The 25,268-nt window shown below is 48.5% G+C and overlaps 1 protein-coding gene across 1 annotated transcript in view; it reads left to right on the top strand.

Moving 5' to 3' along the window:
• CACNA1B (calcium voltage-gated channel subunit alpha1 B) overlaps window positions 1–25,268 on the top strand; it is a 309,084-nt gene that overhangs the window by 120,470 nt on the left and 163,346 nt on the right. Inside the window, exon 7 of the mRNA XM_054220395.1 lies at window positions 17,788–17,891. Within this exon, the coding sequence (XP_054076370.1) occupies window positions 17,788–17,891 (104 nt within the window). The remainder of the gene's footprint in view (window positions 1–17,787; window positions 17,892–25,268) is intronic.

Raw genomic sequence — 25,268 nt, 5'->3', positions numbered from 1 at the left:
ACTGACAAATATTAGTGTCCGGTGGGTATTTCAAGACTGTGGACTGGGCCTAACCTAATATGCTTGTAAGTAGGAATGAACAGTTCAAATAAAATGTAAGTCTACCCTAAATTGGATCCCAACTAGAACTTTACCCTCAGTGAATTTAGAATAGCTTATGATTCACTTGGTATTTTTCATTCCTCTTTGTGTCTTTGTATTTCTTGATTCCTATAAAGATAAAGAAATGGAAGATTGGGAGGTAATTGTTGTTCCATTTCCAGCCCAACCCAGAGATGGTTTTGTTGGTGGGATGGTGGATGTGTTTGAGCTTGTAGGGGCTGAAGAGAATCTGTTGGATCTAGTTGTTCGGAGACCTCACATTTGCCTTTCTGGGGGCATTTATCTATAAAGATCGAATCGTTGACACTCGGTCTTCATCTGTCACAACTGTGAGTTGAGGAATCAAAGGTGATGTTCCTCAGGAGGAGTTTGAATGGGACTAGCGCTGTCTGCCTCGACCATGAGATGGTTTCCTGTGCAAAACCCTCCAGGAAGGTGGAGGAAAGGTGCAGGTGAATGTGCAACAGAAAGCAGACGGGAAACAAATAACATAAAGCAGCATCCCCTCGTCTCGGAGACTTGGATTAAGGTTCTTCTCGGCACTCTGCCTGCTTGTGAGATTCCTCCTGGGCTCAAGAGCCCCCACACTTTCAAACACATCTTAAACCTGCAAGTTAAGGCTTAAAGGTGACTTAAGTGGCTTTTTGCTGGCCCTTTGGTTATGATGGTGGTTGCCGGTGAGGTTGTGCACTTGGCTTTCCTGATGCGTGACTGTCACGCGTACTTTGGTGCAGCAGTAAATGCAACAGCAACGCCCGTGGGACTCTGTGAAGGTGGCTTTGAAATTGTTCTTCTCTCCTAATATACCTAATGCGCTGTTGTCCGCTGTCTCTTAGAAGCGACCTGAAGCCAGCCCGCTAAAGCGCAAATCCGTAACTGCTGGATACTGAGACGGAGGAGGATAAATGGGGTTTTGTTTGCAGTGATATTTGTGTGTCCTGGGGCTGGCAGCCTGCAGTGTTAGTGGCTTGGGGGGGTTTCTGATGGGTTCGGTCTCCTCTGATTACTCTTTGTGTGTGTATCAGCTCTCCTTGCTCTGAACTAACATATTGAGGAACAAAACTGTTTAGCCAGCAAAAGCCTGAGCAGGCAGGAAAAGGGGGAAAAAATTGGCTGAAGCGCTTTCCTTACATTATGTTAACAGGAAGAATTAGCGCAAGGAAAGGTTTTGTTTTGCCACTCTGAGTCACGCAACACATTTCTGATCTGGTTTCTTTCTTTTTACACTGCGTTCTCTGTCGCGTCTGGGGGGCGAGCAGTGCCCCAGGTGAATGTGGGATGTCTCCCAGGGCTGGCCCAGCAACACAGAGCAGGGGACTGATGCCACGCTTGGCATTAACAGCATGAAAACAAGGGTTCTCTGCTTTCACTTAGCCTTTCTGATGTGTCGCATGAGCCGAAATGCTCTCTGGGAACACAGCCAGTGGCCAGGGTCTCAAGATCTACCTGGGTCTTCAAAGAGGTGGACGTAGCCCTGTTGGAAATCTAATAATGCAGCACACTGTGGGAAGGGAGGAGCAAACAGAGGGGAAAAAACCCCTCGCAGTGATAAAGCAAGCAATGCTTAGAGGTGTGGGAAGAAATGTGCCACCACCGTCTTTGTCAGTAGCAAAGAGCCTGTTCTGACTTCTCAGCCTTTTAGAGCATCTCGGAGCCAAGAGTACACAGCATCTGCCTAACAGCTGGGTTACACGGATAGTGTAAAATTTCCCGTTACCCCGCCATGGGGAGAGATTGCCCTCGGGACCAGCTGTTTGTCAGTGCTGAACTGTCGCTGTGCGTTTGCTCTTGGAAATGCCCTGAGTGCAGAGGGAGATGCCTGGACCAGGCTCTCGTTACAGAGCCAGCACTGTGTGTGTAACGCGATGGGGACGGGAGCCCAGCCTCCTGTGCTGCCCTAAGGTTCTGCATGGATTGAATCGTGCTCTCGTTCTCCCTGCAGTCTCATAAAGCAGAGAAAACACCCTAATGTTGTTAGTGTTAAATTGCACTCGCTATTGAGTTAGGATGACTTTAATCTGCTAATAAGAATCAGCCGTCTTATACGTGCACACCAAGGTGATAGATAACTCCCAGCTTCTCGCTGCTGCCGTGGGGCGAGCGTTGATTTGTTGTGTTTTGGTATCACCAATCACCTATGGGAAAGTTGGGCAGCGACTGGGAGCAGGCAGCCGAGAGCCTGGCCGTAGCCTTGAGTTGCAGGATCATAGAATGGTTTGGGTTGGAAGGGACCATCCATCTGGAAAGCCCGACCGTCTGACCCTGTGCCCACGTGGACATTCTCTCTGAGGCTAAAAGGATTGGGGCATTTCAGTCCTGATTCAGCAAATTACCCGGTTCAGAAAAGCACTTGAGCACGTGTGTAAAGCCGAGCAAGAGTTTAAGTGTCTCGCTGAATCTTCTGCATTTCATTTAATGTCTCAGTGAAGGAATATTCAAAATGACTGCGGGGCGGCCACCTCCAGGTGTAATAGGAGACATTTAAGACATGCAGCAGGAGTGACATACATCCTACAAACTTAAAGAGCCGGTTCAACAGGGCAATTGCTCTCTGAAAAGAACTGAAAACCTCTCTAAACAGCAGCTTAATCATCAGTGCTTGCCAAGAAGGGAAAACTCCAGCTGAAGAAATTCGCTTGCAGCTTGACAGCATTATAGTACCGAGGGTACAAGCAGCTCTCTTACACGCCCAACAATTGCTTTGCTACCCAGGATGAAAAAGGCAGCTGCCTGCTTTCAGAAGTGTGCCACTCTGCTTATGCCATGACTGCTACAGCTGCGGTTGGAGTGGAGGAGAATAACAGAACGCTTCTAAGAAAACCAAAAGCAAAGACTTTATTTGCTCTTGTAGTTCCTACGGCAACTCAAAATACCTGCGGCTAGGCTCTCCTGCGGAAGAGGCTGGAAGAGGCTGGCTGTGCGTGGGCTCTGGAAGAAAGTCTTCGCTCTTTAATCTACAGACCGCGTGCCCTGGGGTACGGGAGGGGAACAAAGGCAGGAGACTGTAGCGGGTACGATATGGGTGTATTGGGGCGTTGTGTCCGGGTGACTCGGCAGTGGGAAGAGCGGGATGCTCGGTGTGCGGGTGCCAGGCAGCTCAGGGGTGCTGGGCTTGGGGAACTCTGCAGATGGGTGGTATAAAGGCTGATTTCTGTATTGCGTTCGGGGTAGAGAGGCAGGGAACAGTCTGCTGGGATGGAGGTCCTCTATGGTCAATCTGTTGGTGTGTGGTACATGAGGGTGCTACAACAAGGTGCGAGTTGAAGCTGCCCTTTGGCAGAGGGTGCCATCGTTCTCCTTTGCCTGCCTTCAGGGTCAGCACTTGTGACATTCAAGCCTCCCTCCTTCTTTTTATAGAATTATAGAATGGTTTGTGTTGGAAGGAACCTTAAAAGACCATCTAGTCCAACACCCCTGCCATGGGTGGGGACATCTTCAGTGGGACCAGGTTGCTCAGAGCCCCATCCAATGTGACCGTGAATGTTTCCGGGGATGGGGCAACTACAGTCTCTCCGGGCAACCTGTTGTTTTTTCTTCAACAGATAAAGTTCCTAGCGCTACAGAAACTGTCAAATAGGAAATTTTTAATCCAGATGTTGTTTTACCATCAACATATTCATATTCTTGTGTTCCCTGTGCCAAAATCCAGCAAATCCTATGCGAATCCCTCGCAGGGGGGAAAATTGCCCAGTGACTGTGGAAAGCGAGCTAACTCTAGATCAAAGCCACGTTGCCTAGTGTCCAGACTGAAAAGTCATGCAAGAGTGAGAGAGTCCATCTGCATGGGCTTGTAGCCGTGTAAGAGCTCAGGATGTACAGCCCGAGCAGCGGGAGAACTTGCACTGGCTGTTATGGTGGCAGCACCAGTTGTCATTAAAAAGATGCAGTTGTGGATGAAAAATATTCACTTTCTGAGCAGAGAAGCAGGTTAAATTTGGAGCAGTTATCCCGTGCGGAGCTTGGAATGCCGTAGCGATGCGGGTACCGGCCCTGGGCTCACTGGCCGGAGGATCAGCTCCTCGCAGGGCCAGGGAGGAATTACAGACAGAGAGAATTACGGGGAAATCTTCCAGTAGTGGAGAGCAGCGGTTCCACAGCCCCTCCGTGTGCCATCGAAGGGAACCGAGGGGAAAAAATGGATAGTTCCCGTCTTTTTGACCAGGTTTTCCTAAACAGGGCAGGTGTAATTTGAAGCCTGTGAAACTGTGATTTTACTAGCAGTTAAGTCACCTACTCATTAACCCAAAAAAAAAAATCTGCGTATTTTACAGCTAGTTTGTTTATTAGCACGGGCCGTGGCAAAGCCTTTTGTTGTTTGGCGGTGTCCCCCTTCGTGAAGGCTCTTGGAATACAGAGAAGAGCAGCTCTGGGCCACCTCATTGTTTTCTGCAGACTTAATGAATTTACACTATAGTAAATATTTTCACACTCAAATTTGGAATTTCACAGATAGCTTTCATTCAAATTTGGAACAATTTGGCAAGGCTTGTGCTTAAGAAAATTTTTTTTTCCTTTTCTTTTTCCTGTAGCAGAAAGTCCTTTTCTAATTAAAATTTCTTAATAAAACCTTATGAAACACCTTTAGATGGAGCTGAGAGGATCTTGACCAGCTGTTTTTTGTTTTGTTTTGTTTTGTCTGGAACAAGGAAATGGTAGTGGCAAAAGGACTTTTGGACTCCTGTTCTGAGAAGTAGGCTTTGCATTGACAAATAGCTGTTAGACTTGGGGGTTTTGCCGTGCTCTGAAGTTTGTGTGACGGAGTTCTCAGCTCCAACTAGTTCTGTGAGCGTTAGGATATTTTCTGCTTATAATTGACTAGGGGAGAAGCTATGCTGCTGGAGGTAGTCTCATTAGAAGACAAAATGAGAAGGTGGCTTAACCTGAATAGATCGATACTCTGCACAATCTCAATCCTCTGTGGAAGAACGCGTGCTTCCGATAGCCTATTGTTATAATTTTATGCAGTGGAATCCAGACTTTAATTCATTTAATCAGTTTTCTGCTATTGAAAATTTCTTGGGAAGCTTCCACCTGCAATGTTTAGAGGGGAAAATCAGCGTTTGAGGTTTACGTGTTTTATTCTTTCAGGAAGAATCTAGATCTGGAGTTAAGATGATGAGGAAGCCTGAGCGTTATTCTTAGGACTGTCATTATCTACAGTGATTTTGGGCATTGATCCACAACTTGCTGTGTTCAAAGTCAGAAAATGATCGAGTATTGGATTGTTTTGGTGTTCTGGGAATCGGTCCATGTGACTGGCTCTGTCTTGCTGACTTAGGGACTGCAGGCCACAGGGGCTGCTGAGTTGGGAGGAAAAGTATATTCTGCGTCTACTCACTAGAACAACAAAACCTCTATTTTTGGTCTGAATGCATCCTCATCCTTATGTAAATATTGTAAATAACTGTGAGCAACCAAATTGAACATGTGTGTCTAAGTAAGCGTGTATATTCCTCCCTCCTTACAACTTTAGGAGTACATTTGGGGACAGCTTTTGCTCTTCAGTGAAAGATGGCAGATACCTGAAGCCTTGCTGGTTGGCTTTGCAGTATAAGAAAAAACATCAAGAGAGCACTGAATTTATTCTAAGTGTAACTTGACTTAAACATGAGTCTCCTCAAGCAATGAATGATGTGTAAAGCACCCTTGCTTTCCAAGAATTTCAAACTTGAAAGCAGTGCCTGTTTTTCAACGAGCCACATTCCTCAAACAACCCAACTCCAAGAGCCTCTGGTAACCCTGTGTGGGCACTTGGCAGTGTTCTCTCCGCCTCCTCGGAAAGCGGGTTGCGTGCTCAGAGCAAGAAACTTGAAGATAACTACGTGAGGCACCTGTGCTGCTGGTTTGAATTGTAGAACTTCTTGGGAGTTTTGCGGGATGAATTGCCTGCCCCTTTAGCATCTTCGTTTGAGTCACCTTTAGGTGAAGCTATTGGAACGACTTGGTGTTACTGGCTGTTTGGCTTTGAGATTTATGAGGCTTATCGAATGCAGGTGGGGAAGGTTTGTTATTTCTTAGACATTGCTTTTGAGTGTTGAGATAAATGGGTCTGGCTCGGTGCGGATGGCCCCGAGACACTGCTGGGTGGCCTGTGGGCCGAGCGCTGTGGTCATCAGCAAGGCAATGCCTCAGTCCCCTGTCACAGCTGAAGACTACTAGCCAAACAAAAGGTCTTTGGGTTGCAAGTAGCCCGTGAGTTGCTTCTGGGTGCCTCTGGTTACAGCTTTGGTTTTTCTGGGCTCTGTTCATCATTGTGCCAGTAACTTGCTGTGTGACCTTGCAGAAGGTGCTGGCATATGTAAAATGCATCTTCCAGACAGCATCGGTGCCACAACTGCCCAGTGGGGTTCCCAGGGCGGCTGGTAGAGTGTTTGCTGGGGTGATGCTTTCTCCTGAGCACCTCCACCATAGCTCTGACCTTCCTTATCATGAACGTGCATTACCTCTTTCCAACAGCAACTGCCTAGACTGAGTTTACATTCATAATTAAAGTCCACAGCTCTTTAAAAATAAAAGATTACAAAAAAAAAAAGATTAAAAAAAAAATAAAATAGGTAGAGTCCCTTGGCCAGCCTGTAATTTTTGACAATGGAAGAGCTTTCACAGTGCCAGGCAGGCACGCTCATGAATAAAGCAGCTGAGTGAGTCCACACTAGCAGGGGAAAGAATGAATTTTTTATCAAGAAATCCTGTTAGCATATTTACGTATTGATTTATTGGTGCCATAAGCCTTCAGATCAAGGCATAAAACATCGGCGGTTTTGCTTTTTCAATCTCCCCAGCTCTGTAAGGCTGGAGAAGAGGAGAAACAAAGGGGAGGGATTTAGCTTCTATTTCAACTTGTCTGAATTAACGTTATTGCTGCATGCGACAGCTATAGTTAAAACATGTTCGTACACGGCTAGCGGTATTGTAGCAAAATTAACATGCTGCCAGCTAGTAGGATTTTACTGAAAGTCTTCTGGTATTTGGGTTGATTTTATGCATTTGTGTGGTATTCTCTGAAAGCCTGGCTCCTGGATTTACGTGTTCGAGAGAATTATAGCTCCTTTCCTCTCTTTTTTGGTACTTTCTAACTCTTGTTATTGGAAAGAAAAGCTAAATATTAAAATACCAAAAAAACAAAGGGCTAATTATCTATGTGTATGTATTTATTTTTCCTTTTTTAACCATCGCTCTCCTCTGCTTGAGGCTTCCACCTGGATTTCTTCCCCCTTAGAAACTGATGGGAGCTTTGCCCTCTCATTTGATGATGCGGATATACCTCTTGAGCTGCCTTTCCCTCTGTTTTCACTGCCTGCTGAGCGAAAGGGATTTCTCATCCTGGAACAGCGGATGAACATCTTTCTGGTTTGCAAATGGGCGTAGATGTGCTTCACCTTATGCTTAGGGTACCTGTACGTCCGCTGGGGCAGCGTAAGGCACAGGTATCACGCTTATTGCCCGAGTATGGTGTGTTTGACTTTCAGACGTGCTGTGGTGGTTGTTCTGGGGCCTCCAGGTGCCAGGGCAGCCCCGCAGGGTGCAGGGACCAGGAAATGGAGAGGTGTGACTCTGGAGACGGACTCACCACGGCCACGTCAGAGCAGAGGACAACCAGCCCTACGGAGACGCAGCAAGATCCGAGTTGTCTCTGCAGAGCCCTGGCTTTGTCTGGAAAGCAGTGGTTTCTCTGGCGGAACACTGGGCAGGGCTCGCTGCGAGCTGTGCTGCTGCACGGCGTGGATGGGCACCGCTGCCTGGCGTGAAGGCAGGGGCAGGCAGCGCTGCTACCGCCTTCCTTGCTTTAGGGATCTTTAGAGGGGGGGGAAAAAAGGACTTTTCCCAATTATTCTTGCTGGTGTGATGATAATGCCAGTGACAGTAAGACAATGGCTTCTGAGAATATGAAGTGATACGTTCATGCAGACTAACCTATCCTTTCGGCATGATTTTCTGAAATCAAAGCATCCCCTCTTGCTTCTGCTCGGGTAGGGGTTGCTGCCCCATTGAACTGTACCGTGGCTGCTGCCTTCTGCGTTCTCCTGCCCTGGGCGGGTTCTTGTGCAGCTTCCACCAACAGCACCAAAGGGATGCTTTAATCTTAGCACCCCAAACTTGTTACCGATTCGACTGGGCTCTTGGTTCGAGGGGTTAAGAGCTGATGCCAGGCCTGGTGTCTCACCCCTTATCCGTACCTGGTGCTGCGAAGGCTTTCAAAGCCTGCGGGAGAGGCTGGTTGTGTGTGGTCTCAGGCCAGGAGCGTTTTGCTTTTTGTGAAATACTCCGGAGTTTGATGCCAGCAGTGAACAGCTCTGTGTTCCGCTCCTCCAAACAGCAAGTGGCCGTGGGGCTGGGTGCAAGCACCTTCCCTTTTGGAGGCAGAAGGATTGTCTCTGTTTCAAAACAGCATCAATTTTAGTGTCATAAGACTCAAAGGATTTTCATCTATTTTTCATGTGATGCCCGCTTGGGAACCGGGTGTTATGGATGGATCTGAGGCGTAGCCAGGGGATTTTAACAAGGTGGATTGTTATTACAGCAGCGGCCTAACCTCTAGCCTGAAGGTAAAAAGGAAGAGTCGAATAACTCAGATCTTCTGTGAAGAGAGAGGATCTTCTTGTAAACACTGAGTTTTGAGAGTAAATGTGGTAGGAGTTTAGAGCATCTCCTCCCAGAGAGGTCAGTTTGAGCAGGCACTGTGGTCAGGACTTGATTGCCTTTGGCCAAGGTCTCATGCAAAAAGGAATGCAGAAGCCATGGGCTCTCTGAATGTTTTTCTTACAGCTGCTGGTCCTTACGACAGGTACCCCATCTCAGAGGATCCCCAGAAAACACATCCTCTGCCATAAAACCCTTCCTAGTGTCCAAAACCCACTTGGCACCTAGCAAAAAGGCACAGGAGGCACAAACGTAGTGTGCTTTAGGAGGAGATCCTTCAATCTCGGGTTGTTAGCTGGACTTCAGATGGACCTTAGGGCTTCCTGAGATCCTCTCCATCCCAGGCTCCACGTGGAACCCTTCCGCTAAAGAGTTTTCCTCAACGCACGTGTGAGCAGACAAAACCACAAGATGCAGTGTTTAGCTTGACAGCAAATTTCCATGCAGGTTGCTGGACTGGGGGCTCTTCCATTTCACCCCCTCTACCTACAACGGCACCTGCTCCGAATGACCTGAAAACCCCCCGATCCCAAATGGAAGGATGCCCAAGGGTGGGCGTCTCAACCCCAATCCAACCCTGTCTCGCTGTACGCGGCACGTGCAGGAGTGTGATTTGAGCCGACCGCTAATTTCATTAACCCGACCGCTTTAGTTTTACCCTTCACACAAACGAGCACACCAGGCAGGCGCTCTGCCATCTCCCTCCCGTGGGTGGTACAACCCCTGAGCATCAATCGGAAACGCACCTCTCTGCCAATTTAATTTAGCTCGGAAGGGTCAATCGGCAGCACTCCCCCACCCCCGGCTGTCGTGTCCCTGCAGAGCTCAACACCAGCTGCTCTCTGCAAATGGACTGTAACATCTGAAAGTCAGTAACCAAAGTTATTGGACTGACTTTGTGCCAAGATTGTATTTAAACTGGAACTGGGGGTGGAAAAAAAAAACCACACCAGGCTATTTTGCAGATTCTGGTACTTTGTATAAGGCTGCACATTGGGTAAGGACTTGGGAGGTGGGATTTCTCTTGCTGGTCTGCTGGGAAATGTGGAAGCAGCTCTCCTTTCACCTGACTGTCACCCAATTCCACCTTCTGTAAAGCTGGGGATAGCAATAGGGACCTCCTCAGTGCGGGGTTTGGTGGTGTTCCTGGGTGAAAAGGGTATACAAGGCTTAAAAGATGAAACCCTTTAAAAAAAAATTTTTTTTTCTTCTATTTTCAGATAATTCAAAGAGATGGGGTGGGGGGGTGGGTAAGTAGGACAAAAAGGAGAAAAATTATTATTTCCAAAAAGTAATAAACTATAATATCTTTTTGGTAACTGAATAAATGGAATAGAGAAAAAAAATATTTCACAGCTCTACTGAATGAGATGTTAAGGCATGACTTTCTCAGGGAGGTGAGGAGGGTGCTGGGCTCCTCCTCAGCTCTTCCCAGAATGTTATTGGTGGGTGACCAAGGCCCCTTCATTACCTCCTACATCCCTGGACTGACTTCTGAAGGCTGCAATACTTTAAGAAGTTTATGCAAATCCCTCCAGACCCTTTTTGTGGTCATCTAAGCCTGAAACACAATAAAGCTAGTCAAAGTCCTGTTAGATTTTAGGCTTCAGATTATCTTTTTAGGGGTGAAGCCAAGAGTCTCGTGCTCTAGTCTGACAAATACACTGGCCAAGAGTCCACCAGGTTGGATTTTGGGGCCAGAGGTATTTTCTCCAGGGCTTTCGGCAGGATGGGGTTAGACTTCCCGGCAGGGATTTTGCTTACAAACACAGGGCAAATAATAATATTTCTTAATTAGAAAAGGCAGAGCTTACGCTTGACCACAGCTATGCATTCAGGGGCTTCGGATATGAGTTAGATTTGGACTTGAACCTATTAAGTTCATATGAAGCCAGTACATCCCATTCTCCACCTGTAAAAGCTCAGAAAACTTCTCACTTCCTAGAAGTGAAGATGGACCCGTTGGGGTGTTATGGTAACCTGGACTACGTAGCATCCCAGAGAAGCGACTGGTTTAACTGTCATTTGAGCCTGTGACTATTTTGTGAACAGAGTAGGTCATCATGGATTCCACGAATTGAACTCAGAACGGCTTTTCTCAGTAAATTTGGGTTTTCTGCCCTTACGCCCTCTTGCGCAAGGTCAGTCTGTCTCTGACGAAGAGCTCAGCGGGAACTACTTGGTGCCTAGAGAAAATGTGCTGGGTAAGACAGGGCTCCATGTGCTTATTGTACGTTCTTTTGGTTGGTTTTATTTTTGGTTTTGTTCCTGGTAATTTTTGTGTTCACCTAATCCTAAGAATAGGAACAGATAGAAATAAATCAACCATAAATAGCGTCGTTAATTAACAGAATTAGCGAGGAGAGAATTGTGAAAAATCAGATGAAGGGTAAATAGAGTTCATCTCTTGAAGACAGCTGTGAGTTTTCCTCAATGCAAAAGCACTTATCCAAGGGAAGATTACGCTTTAATTGCCCCAAATAAGTCGGGCTCTGCCATTGATTAGATTAAAGTGAGTAAACTGTAGGTGTACTATACATTTTGATTAAAAAACGTAGTAAAGCACTAATGGTCTGTTGTGTTTCAGCTTTGGCTGTATCTGTTAAATTAGATCCTTTCTTTATTGAACCCCGCTTTGGAAACATTTCCAAAGGATTATGTGTTAGCTCATTAATTGCTTGTTTTTCACATTAATGGACAATGTGCTGAGCAAAGGGATGGCAGAATTTCTTCCTTGGAGATCCGGGGCAATCGCCTCAGGGTTACTACTCCGGTCCAAAGCGGCTGAAATAAGCAATTTGTGTAAGCAGCAGAATGGCTCTTTGTTCAGAGACAGAGACTGTTTTGTTGTTTTGCTGGTAAAAAAGTGGAGTAGCTCGGAGTCTAAATGGGTTTGTAACGGGTTGAGAGCCCCAAGCAGTGCTGTTGCACAGCCAGGGAACCCTCGCTGGAGACCTGCTGGCAGGACCAGCCTGGATCTCGTCCTGTTATTTGGTGCCCAGGTCGGCACTGGTATGTGGTGGGGTGGTCTGTGACTTTACAGTTCTGTAGATGCTGCCCTTGAGGTCTCATCTGAAGCTCCAAAGTCAGCAGATGAACACCCTCAAAGGCATTTTGGCTGCCTTGAGGTGCTGGCAGAGGAGCTCTAGTGTAGGCTTAAATCTTGGAGAGGTGCCTGCCACCCATAGCGGTAGCAGAAGGGAATTCATCCCTGAGCCATGAAGTTTGGAGAGCGTCTCCTCAGCTCCAGCTGTGAGCAGGAGTGAGTTTGCATGATGGTGACTGCACCCACGGAGCTGCAGGTAGAGAAGTGGATCTGCCGTGAAGGGTCAGTGTCCCCTGGGTGGGCGGTGCCCGGCACTGACATCCCACCCTCTGCAGCAGCTTCCTGAGTGCAAGTTAAAGTCATCAGGAAGGCTGTATATTTTATATTATTTATAGGCTTACCGTAAAGCAGTGTGTTCATGCGGGGGTCTGTGGCGATAGAGTTGAGCTAGTGTAGCCTTGCGTGTGGGCATCCCCGAGCGCTCTCCTCCTCCCACTACAGGCCTGCAAGTGGAGACAGTGATGATTTTGGGAGAAGGGCAAAGAGAATGATGGTGTTTTGATCAGAAACCCAGAAATGAGGAGCTGAAATGTGAGATTTTTTTTTTGTTTTTTTTTTGTTTGTTTGTTTGTTTTTTGTTTTTTTTTTGTTTTTGTTTTTTTTTGTTTAAGTCCATGGCAGGACAACAGTCTTCAATCAGGGCATTCAGTCCCTGCCATGCGCTGCCCGGCACTTCCTTATGGCAAAGGTTTTTGTTGTCCTGCCACTTTTGTGTTGCCCGGGAGGATTTAATCAGGTTCAGCAGTGTTTAATAAGTTATTTGAATAAGTTATTTAAACATGTGCTCTCACTGCCTGGCTCGTTTGCTCCTTGGCACACACTGAATGGGGTCGTGGGCAGCGCAGAGCGGTGGCAGGTCATCGTCTTGCACCAGCCGGGAGGAGCTGTCGGCTCCGGGTTGCAGATCCATCAAACTCACCCTCGGGCATGGCCCGACTGGCTGCTGGTTGGTGGCACACATACCTGGGTACATGGGAATCCCCTAATCCTTTTGCCGCATGAAATACTGATTTAGGTTGTGTTGCAGAAGCCGGAGGAGAGTGGGAGGTTGTGGGCAGCTGTGCTGTCAGCTTAGAGAAAAGCAGGGGGACAGGATTTTGGGGATTATTCGGTGTTTGACTTGCTCTAATTCGCAGTTTGTAATTCTCCTGAAACCTCAGAAACCTCCAGCCCTCGAGCAGAAGCAGGCCCTTGCCTGTTCGCAAGGCTGTGTGTAAACCAAATTTCACGTAATTGTGTGTTTGTTATTTTGGAATTGCAAACCATGATCGAGCAACCCTGGTAGAACCTGCCCAGCCTTTCCTTCCTTGGGGGCGGCTAGGTCTTTTTGCTGCAGGGGCGAAAAATAGTTTTCCCAATGACTCCCCGTTGCTGACGGGAGCCTCGCTGGCAAGGAAGTGCTGCGGAGTCTTTACATGCTCCTTCCCCTACCAAAACGCACTCCTGCTGCCTTTGATCAGCCCCATTTGAAGTCGGCGGTGTGTGGAATTTGGCTGCGGGGCTCCCCTGTGATGCCCCAGTCGCGGGGAGCACCGGGCTGGATGTAGGCAGCATCCCCAGAAAGCTGCCAGGACGGGGATGGGTTGGGAGAAGGATGTGGGAGCAGGCAGGGCTTGGTTGACCATTTCATGGTGATGGGATGGGGTTGGCTGGAGCAGAGCTGCTTCTGGTCTTGTAAGAAGCCCCAGCAGCAGGAGAACCTCGCCTGAGGGCAGCCCGGCACAAGGGAACACAGGCCATGGCCAGGGCGGCAGAGAGAAAGATGAAAGGTAAGATAAAAGCGTTTCTGGTCTCTGCAGGACATTGCAAGCAGCAGTTGACTGCTTTCAGGTCAATTGTTTCAAAACATATCTTTAAATCAATTAATAATTAGGTGCAGCTGCCATCTTGTTAACATAAGGAAACAGTGGCCTAACAGCTCTGCGTGTCTGAGACACAAAAGCGAGCATTAACACCGGCCGTTCTCTGGTGTTGGGCAAGTCACGTAAGGCTTGGTTGTGGGAGGGCGTACCTTGTGCTTTGCTGGGCTGCACTCCGTCCTCTGGCTGGGTTGGGAGCTCAGGGCATTAATGTCCCTGCACGACAAGAGCCTTTTAGCTTCTGCATTTGATATCGATGATAGGGGACTGGAACACCTCTCTGATGGAGAAAGGCTGAGGGATTTGGGGCTCTTCAGTCTGGAAAAAAGACGACTGAGGGGGGATCTTATCAACGCTGATAAATACTGAAAGGGGGGGTGTCAGGAGGATGGGGCCAGGCTCTTTTCAGTGGTGCCCGGGGACAGAACAAGGGGTAACGGGCACAAACTTGAGCATGGGAAGTTCCACCTCAACATGAGGAGGAACTTCTTTGCTGTGAGGGTGGCAGAGCCCTGGCACAGGCTGCCCAGAGAGGTGGGGGAGTCTCCGTCTCTGGAGACATTCCAACCCCGCCTGGACGCGTTCCTGTGCCACCTGCTCTGGGTGACCCTGCTCTGGCCGGGGGTGGGACTGGGTGATCTCCAGAGGGCCCTGCCAACCCCCACCGTTCTGTGATAGTACTCACCCACCATTCTCTGTAGAGAGATGGCTGAGCTGTCACAGCTCGGGGATCCAGGCAATGTGTTCGGTGCTGCATGAAAAGGAGGAGACAGCCACCCCTCCCTTCCTTAAAGCCAGCTGTGCAGAGAGCCAACCTTTCTGGATGCCAAAAGCCAACCTTTCTGTGACCTGGGTGCTCCTGCTGAGCAGTGGCATCAGCCTCCGGGGTAGGTGATGGTGCAGGGTCACGTGGAAGAGGCTAGAAGGATGCTGTTGGGGATTTAGGTTAGACTTTTGGCAAAGAAAAAAAAATAAAGAGAGAAAGGAGGCACCAGCTGTGAACGGGCAGAGTGGATGCACCTTGATACAAGTGCCAGAGCCGGGGGTGGAAGCAGCTTGGAGCCAAGCAGAGGTTGGGCAGAGGGGGCTGTGTTGGCCAGGCTTGTTGGGAAGAGCATTCCAGGGGCTGGAGAGTTCATATGGGCGGTAGGTGCCTGAGGTGCCGTGCTCTGGGTCTCCACTGCTACCCCAAAAGTGTCCGTTAGGCTTCCCGTGCCTCAGTTTCCCCCTGTGAAGCACCTTTCCTGTGGGAGTGCTGTCAAATTTAAGGGCCGTGAGCTGTTTGATGCAGCAGCCAGGGAGCCCTCCCGTAAGCCTGTACTGTATTTGGATGTAGTTCTACCACACCGTGACAAGTATTTCATTCCTCCTTCCTCACTGTCGGATTAGACCTGCGGTCAGGATCCAGTAGCGCTGACAGTCAGCCAGGCATTACACCAGTGAAATGTTTTAGCTGGAACATAAAAATTGATTTGATCTCTTGGCTCATCCTGATTAATGAGCGAGCCTGGAGCTGGGCCACAGCCCGAGCCCCGGTGGCTCTGCAGGTGGATGGCTGTCTCCTCTGCCCAGCACAGCCAGAGGTGCCGGCGGGACCCTGGGGGCTTTCTCTGGAGGAGAGAAGTCCAGTTTTCCTGGCAGCAAACAGGTTGGATTCATTAAAGTATCTCACCATGGCGGAGCCGGTGCCATAAACGGTGATTGGGTTCAAGCGTGCTTGGGAGCACTGGGAAAGACGCTGCGTGTCCGCGAAGGCTCTGCTTTCTCGGGAGAGGTTTTCTGTTGACCTGGTGTTTTGCCCTCTAGTTTGTCCTGGATCCCTGTGTGCGAGGCAGAGCGAACAGAGCCAGTCCCTACCCTTCATCAGGTAGTCTAGCAAATACTCAGAGGAGGGCGGTTAATTAGTCGTATTTCAGCACGTTTCATTTTTAAGGGCTTTGATCGTGGCATGGAATTGTGGATCTGTCGCCAAGTTTGGGCTTCAAATGAATAAATAAATGATAAATGATCGTTTGGCAGCAATGAACCTACTGCACTCTCTTTGCATGTTTATGTGGTTTCCCTTCTCCCATCTGGTCCCTTCCTCCAGCCCTTCCCCGCGGGCTGGCTCTCCAGCCCCCCTCGCCTGGCCGACAGCCGACCCCAGCCTTGCTGGATGGGGGATGCTCTTGCTCCAACCAGAGTCGCGGGAGCTGCCACCTCGGTCCACAAAACACCAATTGAAGAACAACCTCTAAATAAAAACCCATGGGTTTTGCCCTGTAATCCCGTTGAGCAGGCTGGGGCTGTACCAGGCGCTTTCCCCGTGCGATGGGGAAGAAACGCTGAGGACGAGTGTCCTTCTTTCTTCCGAACCCATCTATAGCGGCGCGGTGCAGGACAATCAGGGAAAGGAAAGAACTAAAAGCAGGGAGGAACGGGAAGACAAAACAGTGAACGAAGCCGTGGTGCTGCTGGGGTGGGATGGCAGGTATTGCAAAAGGCATTAAAAAATTATAACGAGAGATTGGGCTGCACAGAGTTTTCCCCGTCTTTCTGCTCTCATTTTACCGTCCTGTTTTCTCTTCGAATTCATTAGTCTGTCACGCGCCGGTTTTGCCTTTAGCAGGGGGTGGTTTGTGGCGAGGTTAGTTAGTCCCTGCTCCCCTCGGGTGAGTCACTGATCAGCCGACACAGATATTTCTGAAGACGTTCGTTATTTGGAGAAGCGCTTGTCATGTGTTTGATCCGGAGTGTGTTCCGGGAGGAAGAATCTGTGCAGATATGCACTGTATTAAAAAACGTCTCAGAAGGTATTTATTTGCATCAGCACTGTAAGTGCTATCACCTGTAAGAAATGCTTATGGCATCGGTCACCCACATTGGTTCTGATTGTTTATCGGGTGACTTCTACTCGTGCAGGGACAATTCCGAGGTGGCACCAAGCACCCGCCTGGCTGAAGCGTTAACCCATGCATTTAAAGCCCTTCTTTCTTCTGTAAAGCCCTCTGCAAGCAAAATTAACGCTTGCAAACATGATTGGGAACAGTGACCAAAAAGCACCACAGATAATAAGTAGAAGGCACCGATATCAGTTAGAATTAATGCATTTTGTGCGAGTTGGTGTTTGAGAGTGCTCCTCTGGGGTCCCTGCCAGCCTCTGCGGTTGGGCGGGCAGGTGATCCCTGTGTTTGTGTTATTCTTTACCCTCTGCAGGAAGAGGAGGAGGAGGAGGATGTCTTTGGGTCTTGTCTTTTTGTTTCCCCTCCTTTACACCCAGCATCAGATGCTCAAACTGCTGCGTTCTTCGCTTGCAAGAGAAGGATTTGCATTTTTCTCGGCACTCGGCTTCAGTAAATGGCCGTGTGGCATTTTAGAATCACAGAATTTTACTTTTCAGCAGTTCCTTAAAGAGCTCCCTTGTGGTTGATGAGTGCAGAAACTTTGTCATAAACTAAACCACCCTCCCCTCCCCTTCCTCCAGACCGCTGCTTACTCAGGGAGCCTCAGACAGGGTTTTGATGCCAGAAGCCCAAAATGCTGAGTAAGCAGGAGTGGAATTGCAGCCGCGCTTGAAGATGCCTGGTTCTCTTGCAGGCTCCTTGTCTTCTCCTGCTCCTTGTGGATATGTGGATTCTGGGCACGGTGCCACGCTCTGCCTTAATTGCAACACAGGTTAACGGAAGGCTGTGGGTTCCCTCCCGTTGCTGGGTGTCTCGAGTCGGATCTAAATACCACGCCGACGCTCAGCACATGGGAGGTCAGAGTTGAGGTGGGGAGGGTGTAGAAAGCCTGTATGGAGGTAGGTCACCTAAAAACGTGTTTTGACCCTGCAGTAGGGTCAGCCCGGAGCTGTGGAGTTAGGTGAATCTTCTCACTGGAGCTGATGATGGAGCGTTGGGTGAGCAGTGGGACAGTCGGTTTGGTTCATCAGTTGTTTTGCTGCTATTTGAACTGGTGAATGTAAGAGAACTAACCAGTGGTGGACAGCCCGATGGATATCTGAGGGGAATCTCCCCTGCCCTCTGCCCTGTATTTGTTTCTGAGGCTGATTAATATTTGTTTTTTTTTTTTTCTCTCTCCCTTTCTTTTTGTTTCCAGACAAATGACGCTGCAGGAAATACCTGGAACTGGCTTTACTTCATCCCTCTCATCATCATTGGCTCTTTCTTCATGCTCAACTTGGTGCTGGGCGTCTTATCAGGGTAAGACACAAATGACTGACTTGTCTGTCTCCACCTGCATGCAAAAAGGGAAGATGTGTTGGTTTTGGCACTGTGAGAGGACGTAGCTGAAAAAGAGAAGATGGGGTGATGCATCACAATTAGACCAAATGCAGATGGAGGCCCCATCCCTGGAGACATTCAAGGCCAGGCTGGATGAGGCTCTGAGCAACCTGATCTAGTTCAAGATGTCCCTTCCAACCCAACACATTCTGTGATTCTGTGATCACACCGTACATTGTCCCCCTTCACACATTTCCTACCCCATCCTTTCCTTGCAGTGGGGTGTTTGTGTGAGACTACAGAGCCACAGGATGGGAGATAGGCTGGCGAAAAATCATTAATTGAGATGATTCTGAATCCAGACCCGAGAGTTAAGTGAGCGCCCTGTAATTATACTGACTTGGGTCTGTGCAGACAACGCTTACTCCTGCGTCCTCATGAAAACCCATGAGGAACCCACTGATGCCAGTATAAATACTCTATTGCTGGAGCTGGACATCAAAGTGCCTTTGGTCTAACTGTGCAGCATGGAGAAATGTGATGCTCAAACAAAAGGCAATTAAAAGATCTCAGGTGGCTGGTTTTGTGGTGATTTCTTGTTTGTGGGTTGGTTTTGTTTTTAAATCTCCAGCTGCTTAAGCCAGTGTCTGGATTTTGGGGACACACTGGCCTCTTGATGTTCAAACCCCAGGGTTCAGCCAAGGATTCGGCGTTTGTTGCATATGAGTTTTGGGTTTGGGCCATTGTAGAGATGAAGCTGCCAATTTGAAGCCTCTCTGGAACCTCCCCAGCGTCTGTGGAAATTCGATCTGGAATTAACAACCTGACTCATCTTAATGGTTCGTGAGCGCTTAGACTTTGGCACCTCATTTTGCACACAGTTCCTTCTTGGCCCATCCAGGTGATCCAGATTATATAGGGCTGTCAGGATCTAGATTTTTTTTCTGGCTCTTGGCAGCATGGGAAGAGAGAAAAGAGTTAATGTTGCTGAGTGGTAGAAGCGCTTTGGTGCTGCACCTTTGCTCTTTCTCCTTAAGTTACTAGAGAAAGAAGAATGTTTTCCAAAGAACAGATTCATGCTCGCTTTTATTATTTTGTTAAGGGTCCTCGTCCTCAGAGCAGATGCTGCAGGCAGGAGCAGTTTTGTTTGAGGACTGGGATATGTGCTGCTGCAAGAGGGGGTCATGGAGAAGGCCCCGTCATGCACTTTGCTGTTCCTTCAGTCCAGGAATAATGGTCATGATCAATAACCGATCAAAGCCATTCATCAGACAGCCTGTTGTATCGGAGGCTTTGTGAAGGAGAGCTTCGTGACTGCACTTGTCTGACGTATGATTTAAAGCGAGCACCGGGGCCAGGGCTGAGCGTGCGGTTCATTAGGCAGTTCGTCTCCCTCGTCCCACAGCGGGGTCAGCCCATGTTGGCCGCAATGATACTGGTGATTTAAAACAAAACTCAGAAGCCTGCAGGCTCCTGCTCCTTTGTGCTGGATTCAAATGTGTTTGGTGACCGAAAGATAGAGACGTCTGGCTGGCTCTCCTGAAAGCCTCTTGTTGCTTGGGGCAAAATATGAATATTATATAAATGTGTATCTTCTATAAAAAAAAAATAAATATGCAGCTCTGTGCATCAGGTTTCCCTTTGTTAGTGGTAAGGATGATAATGTCATCTTCACAGAGGGAAGCTTTTAAATTCTATTTTGCATAGTGGTTTGACGTCTTTGACTGGAATAATTCCTGGGGAGAGGCTGAAGAAAACAAACATCCTAGCATAGGTGTTGACCGTGCTGCTCAGCAGGCTGCTGGTGGGATCACAGCCATTGAGCAACGCGGGAAACTGGGTACATCTGAATGGGCTGGTGATGAGAAGGCACCAGAAAGATGGAAAGGCCCTCTGAAGGCAGAGACTGTTGCCGTTATATCCTCTCGCCAAAATCCCTACACAGCACTGTACAAAAAAAGAGAAATTTCTGCTGGAGGTGGTTATTTGCACGGCTGTCTGCATGGAGAAGGGGTTGTTGGGAAATGCACGTTGACTTCCATAGGGTACAGTTTCACCCAAGGACATTATGCCATCCACATCCCAGGGACAGTGTCAGCCAGTGGCTCCTGCAGCGGAGACTCTTGGCAATATCCCACGTTCCTGTTTCGATAAAACAAAGTTGATTTAGGATTAGAGGTTCTGCGAATAGCCCATGAACGGGGTTAACTCAGCAATTGCTCACCTGCTGCTTATTTTCATGATCTGCGCACCTCATAGCCTTTAGTATTACCCTGGCTGTATCCTGGGAGCGATGCAGCGCTCCCCTCGCCTCCTCCGCGCATTACGGAGAGGGAACGGCGGGATGGAAAGAAGGGATGTTATGCCCCCAGGAAACAACCGGAAAGCCGAGGTTAGGTCACTGGTTACCTCAGCTTGCGTGCAATCTTCATTACTGTCCTCTTTCACAAAACCCCTGTTGGTAGCGTTGTATTTTCTTTTTCAACACTTTGCCAGGTGCACCATCAGCGTTAGGGGGTTAAAACTTCAGCGTGTGCCTTAGGAAACCACAGAAAAACTTTTACCCGAGTATTTTTCATTGCTGTTAGTTTTGAGCTGTTTCCTCTCACGTATTTGGGTCCCTCAGTGGGCAATAAGAAAGCTACAAATTTCTGAAGTAGGTATGGAGACGCTATCGCAGATTACAGCAGTATAAATAAGCTGAAATGACAACAAGTTATTGAGCTTCCTACTGACGCTAGATTATACAGAGTTTTGTCATAACTCTTAATGGGATTTTCTGCTTTTCTGTAGTTTTTTGTGAACCCATGTCAACGCTGGGCAGACACCTAATACGAGTGGGTTTATCTGTTTGAGCTGTGTGCGTAGATTTAGCCGGTTACTGCCCTGAGTCTCATCTGCTCGCAAAAGGTGGGAGCGTTTGCATTGCAAATGATACAGAAGAGACGATACCTGGTTTAAAATAAAGAGCAAACAACTTTTCCTCTCTGCCGGTTCTTCTGAAATTATAATAAAAGCAAAGGCAGGGAAGTGACAGGGAGATGAGGAAATCTGTAAGGGTTGGTAAAAACTTGGTTATAAAAATAACCCACAATCTCGAGTCTGAGTTGACGTGACAGAAACCTCTGAGTACCTGGCTAAAGATGTAATTAAAAGCGTGTTGACGCTGTAATTCAGATTAAAGGAGACCCTGCCTGCTGTACAGCGTGTCCTCCTCGCGCGTGCTGATCAGAGCGCTGCCAGTGCTCTTGTAATTGGTTCATATTTAAATGCCCTCCCCAAACGGCGTGCTCTGCCTTCCGTTCCGTCCCCCTCCGTTGATGAAGCCCCGGGGCCCAGACTGCCAGCGGCGCTCGGCCCCGCTTCTGCCGCCGAATATCCGGATGTTCCCCCGTGATCCCAGGACGTGGGGTGTGGAGTTATTGCAAACGTCCTATTTCTGCCGGCGCAGTAGGGGTGTTGGGCTCTCCCGTGTCTTTGCGAGAGAGGCGTGTTGCAGGGGACGCTGTGCCATACCCACTCACCGCAGTGCTAACGGTGGGTCTCTGACTGGGGAAACTGGTAGCAGCCCCTCCTTGGCCAGGTTGCACGTCACAAGCAAAGACAGACTGTGCTGTTTTCTAGCTGTGAATTTGATAGGATTTAGAGTTTTTCTGGAGTGCTGTGGTGGTCATAGGTACACAAGCGAACCGCAATTGAAAGGGCTCCTAAAGTCCACGATGTGCCTTTGCTTGTTTATGGACAATACAGGGGTTGCTTGTTTACAGAAGATACGGGGCTCTCCAGCAGGGACACAGCATCCCGGTTGCTGCGGAGTACTGGTAACGCAGGTTTGTGTCCCTTGTTGGGGATTTTCCTCTCCTCACTATGGATTCCCCCACTTTCTGTTTTCCCTCTCCGGTGCTTAATCTGTCTGCGAGCTGATAAAACTCCACAGCCCCGCAGAAACCAGTAGAGCAGAAAACCACAGATTATTTTCTTCTGGAGGAGCTTTTATGGAGTGCTATAGCTGATTCAAGAGACGATCAGGACTGTATAGGGCCGGGAGAACAGAAGCAGGAGGAGAGATTTCTCTCCCCTTTGATAGCATTGAGACATTTGGTGGCCTCCTTTGCTTCTGCATGTGAGCTGTAGAGGTTTGCTCGCTTGACCAAGATTAAAAGGAGATTAGATACCTGGTTGAAGTTCTACTGAACCATCCATCCACCCACCCAAAGGATGAACCAGGTTTTGCTCATACTAGAGAGCTGCCCTTGACTTTATTTCTCTGTTTGAACCATGAAAAGCCATTCTAGCCACGCTAACTTTGTTCCAGAAGGCTGGGGCGCCTTGGTTCCCTGAAATTGGGGTTGGGTTTTGTAAGGTTTCCAGTGCAGAGTGGCACAACAGCAGTAGTGAAAATGTTGAGGAATTTGTATCCGATAATGTATTTCTCTTGAAACCTCTTTTCGCTTTGACTGCGGTGGGTGGTTTCTCTTATTAGGTTATTTGTGATCTCTTTGTGACTTAGCTAGCAATAAAGGCACACGTCGCAGGGAATACAACCTTTCTGTAGAAAAAGAGATTGCCTGCCTTTGGTGGCACCGTGCGAATGTTCTGGTTCCGAGTCATGCCCAGGTGGGTTGCCCCCAGATGCCTCTCAGTTTTCCCTAAATGCAGGGTTGTTTGCTGCTGGGGATGTTATGGGATCTGGCTTCAGTTCTGAGCAGAAAATACCCTATGATGATACTGATTTTTTTTTTTTTTTTTTTTTTAATTGAACTCTGCACATGGTTCTCCAGTTTACAGCGAGGAAGGAAAAAATCCCCCCCGTTGCGTTGAGAAGTCCTGACCAGCCCTCATTCTTTTCCTGCCTTTGTACTGTTTTCTTGCTGGCAGGATGCAGCCCTCTGCCATCCTGCTCTGGCACCTGTGGCCACCAAGAGACGGGCACCCGTTTCCATATACACCCCAGCTTCCCGGAGTTACCCATCTCCATATACACCTTCCCGGTGTTCCATCCCTTCGCGCTGGTTTCCAATGCTGTTTTTCTCATCCTTCTGCTGTTCCCCTTCCAGCCCTCGGCCTCCTCTCAGCCCAGCTCGCAGCTTTCTTCCCCGGGCTGGTGGGATTATGGAGTTTTCTTCTGCTGGGACATTGAGTTGGGTATTAATTTTGCCTGGTAATGAGCTGGATGATTCCGTAGAATACATTTGTGACTGTTTTGATGCTTTGGATTACACAATGCAAAGAGGATAAACGTTATCCTGGGATGCTGCGAGGAAGATGATTTAACTTATTTCAAGGCTAAGTGGTTTTTGGCATCACTTCCCGCGGCGGTGGGGAGCAGTGAGGGCGGCGAGACGGCAGGAGTGCCGGCCAGAGAGGGCAGCGCACTGTGAATGATGCATTTGAATTCTGAGGGGTTGCGTCTCTCGAGCGTGAAAAATGCTGCTTGTCGCGTCCTCAAATATTTATGGTATTTCCAGACCAGCCAGTAAAGAGTAATGATCTTTTCCTGAGGTTTACTCATCTGGCCACGGTTGCCAAGTGTGGAGAGGCGCCGCGGTGGCCAGTTTGCATCTGCCCTGCTTAAACGTGACCGTAACGTGGTCCAGACCCGCTCTGTCCTGAGATGCGCGACACCTGCCTCTCCTTACATGAGACCGCCTGGTGTAAGAGCTGCAGGGGGGACATTTTGAACGGATGCAGCATCTTTGTGACAGCAGGAGCCTGGCAAGGGATGCAGCCACAGACCGTGCTGGCACCGCGCAGGGGAGCGAGGGTCAGGGTAAAAAGCGCTTTAATTCTTCACCGCTGCACCCTGTTTTGAGCAGCCTGTAACGCGGGGTGATGCTCTCTGGGCAGAGCCCATTAAACGCTCTCCCTGTCATGAACTCCGGTCTCCCAGGGGACATTTGTTTCCGTTTCTGACTGTTGTACCTTGGGTCACTGAGGCTTTTGTGCTGTTCGAGCAGCTCCCTGGGAGGAAGCACGGTGCCATCCAGACCTCCTTGAACCGGCTGTCTCGATGACTTGCTCTGCTGAGTTTCATGACATGTTTTCCCATTCCGAGGATTTTTGCCAGATTGAGATCATAAAACTTCAGCCTGCAAGACGTGCAGAGGCTGGAGAAGAATCAGGCTGATTAATTTGTCATAATGGCAAAGCGTTCTTCTGTCCTCCTTCTCCCTCATTACAGAGACAATCATTCATTTTCCCTGCAAATTTGTTCCAAGTTCACTGTTACCTGCTGTGATCTGACTTTGGCTGGTGTTAATTATTTGCAGCAGAAGAGCTGCATCATGAAAAGAGATGAGATTCTGCTTGCTTTCTCATTGTGTTTAGTCTTTCCCCAGCCTGTGCTTAAAAAGGAGGGGAAAGACGGGGGAAAAAAAAATATGTATTTTCTTTCCTGTTGTTTCTTGCTCATCACCCTTTTTAACAAAGGCATCACTGCAAACAAGGAATGTGGGAGAAGCCCGTGTGTTTCTCGCAGAAGGGGTCAGGGAGCAATGACTTTCCACGTGAGCTTCGTCTCACCAAGATAAACCTCCTATTGAATGTGGGTCCTTTGTTCCTTTTGTGTTTTTGGCTGGTACAGGGGAGACGGACTACCTTTATTTGCTGTGCTGTTAAGCTGCTAATGGAAATTAAAGCCTGTAATAGAGGGATGATACATAGAGACCTAAATTTTAATTTCCCGGGGCCTCCACTTTGACTTTGGGGTAAAGACTTGATGAAGAGAGCCAGAGGTTCATCCAGCGACTGCAGTAGGCTGATGCTATGAGATAAATGGTGCCTTTTATTTCCTTTTTCTCCCTTTGTTGTTGCCTCCTTTGAGCCAGGTTTGCCCAGCTGTGGCACTCGCGGCATTTCGGATCGGATTAGGCGGAATCAAAGTGAAGTCGGCACAAGCTGAATGTAAAGACAAAAGGAAGGAAGACACATTGAAGGCTTCACCTCTGCGCTGTTCCTCTTTTTCTTTCTAGAAATACAAGTTGTATCCCATATCTGGCTTGCATTTGAAGCATCTTCCTGCTATGTTCCGTGATAAAAGTGACTGTGAAGCCTGGCTTGGTGCTGAGAGACCAATCTCTCAGTGATACTTTCATCCTTTATCAGCTGGTTGAGGAGAGCTATTTTTTTCTCCCCTCTTTAGAGCGATGAGAAGGGAGCCGAAGCAGCTCCGGCTGTGCAGGATTTATAGAGCTGGTCCTTCCTCCGAAGCAGTGGGTATTAGGGTGGGTTAAGCAGCTCAGCCGGCTGGGTCTCTATGTTCGGGCTCAGTCTGGGAGAGATGGACGTGCCTCCTCAGACCATGCCCGTTGTGGTCTTGGCTCCTGTAAGCTCACCTGTAGCTCCAGGTGAGATGGA

The sequence above is a fragment of the Rissa tridactyla genome, chromosome 14 (assembly GCF_028500815.1).
Source record: "Rissa tridactyla isolate bRisTri1 chromosome 14, bRisTri1.patW.cur.20221130, whole genome shotgun sequence".
Taxonomy (NCBI): Eukaryota; Metazoa; Chordata; class Aves; order Charadriiformes; family Laridae; genus Rissa; species Rissa tridactyla.
This window is presented reverse-complemented; position numbering and strand designations above follow the sequence as displayed.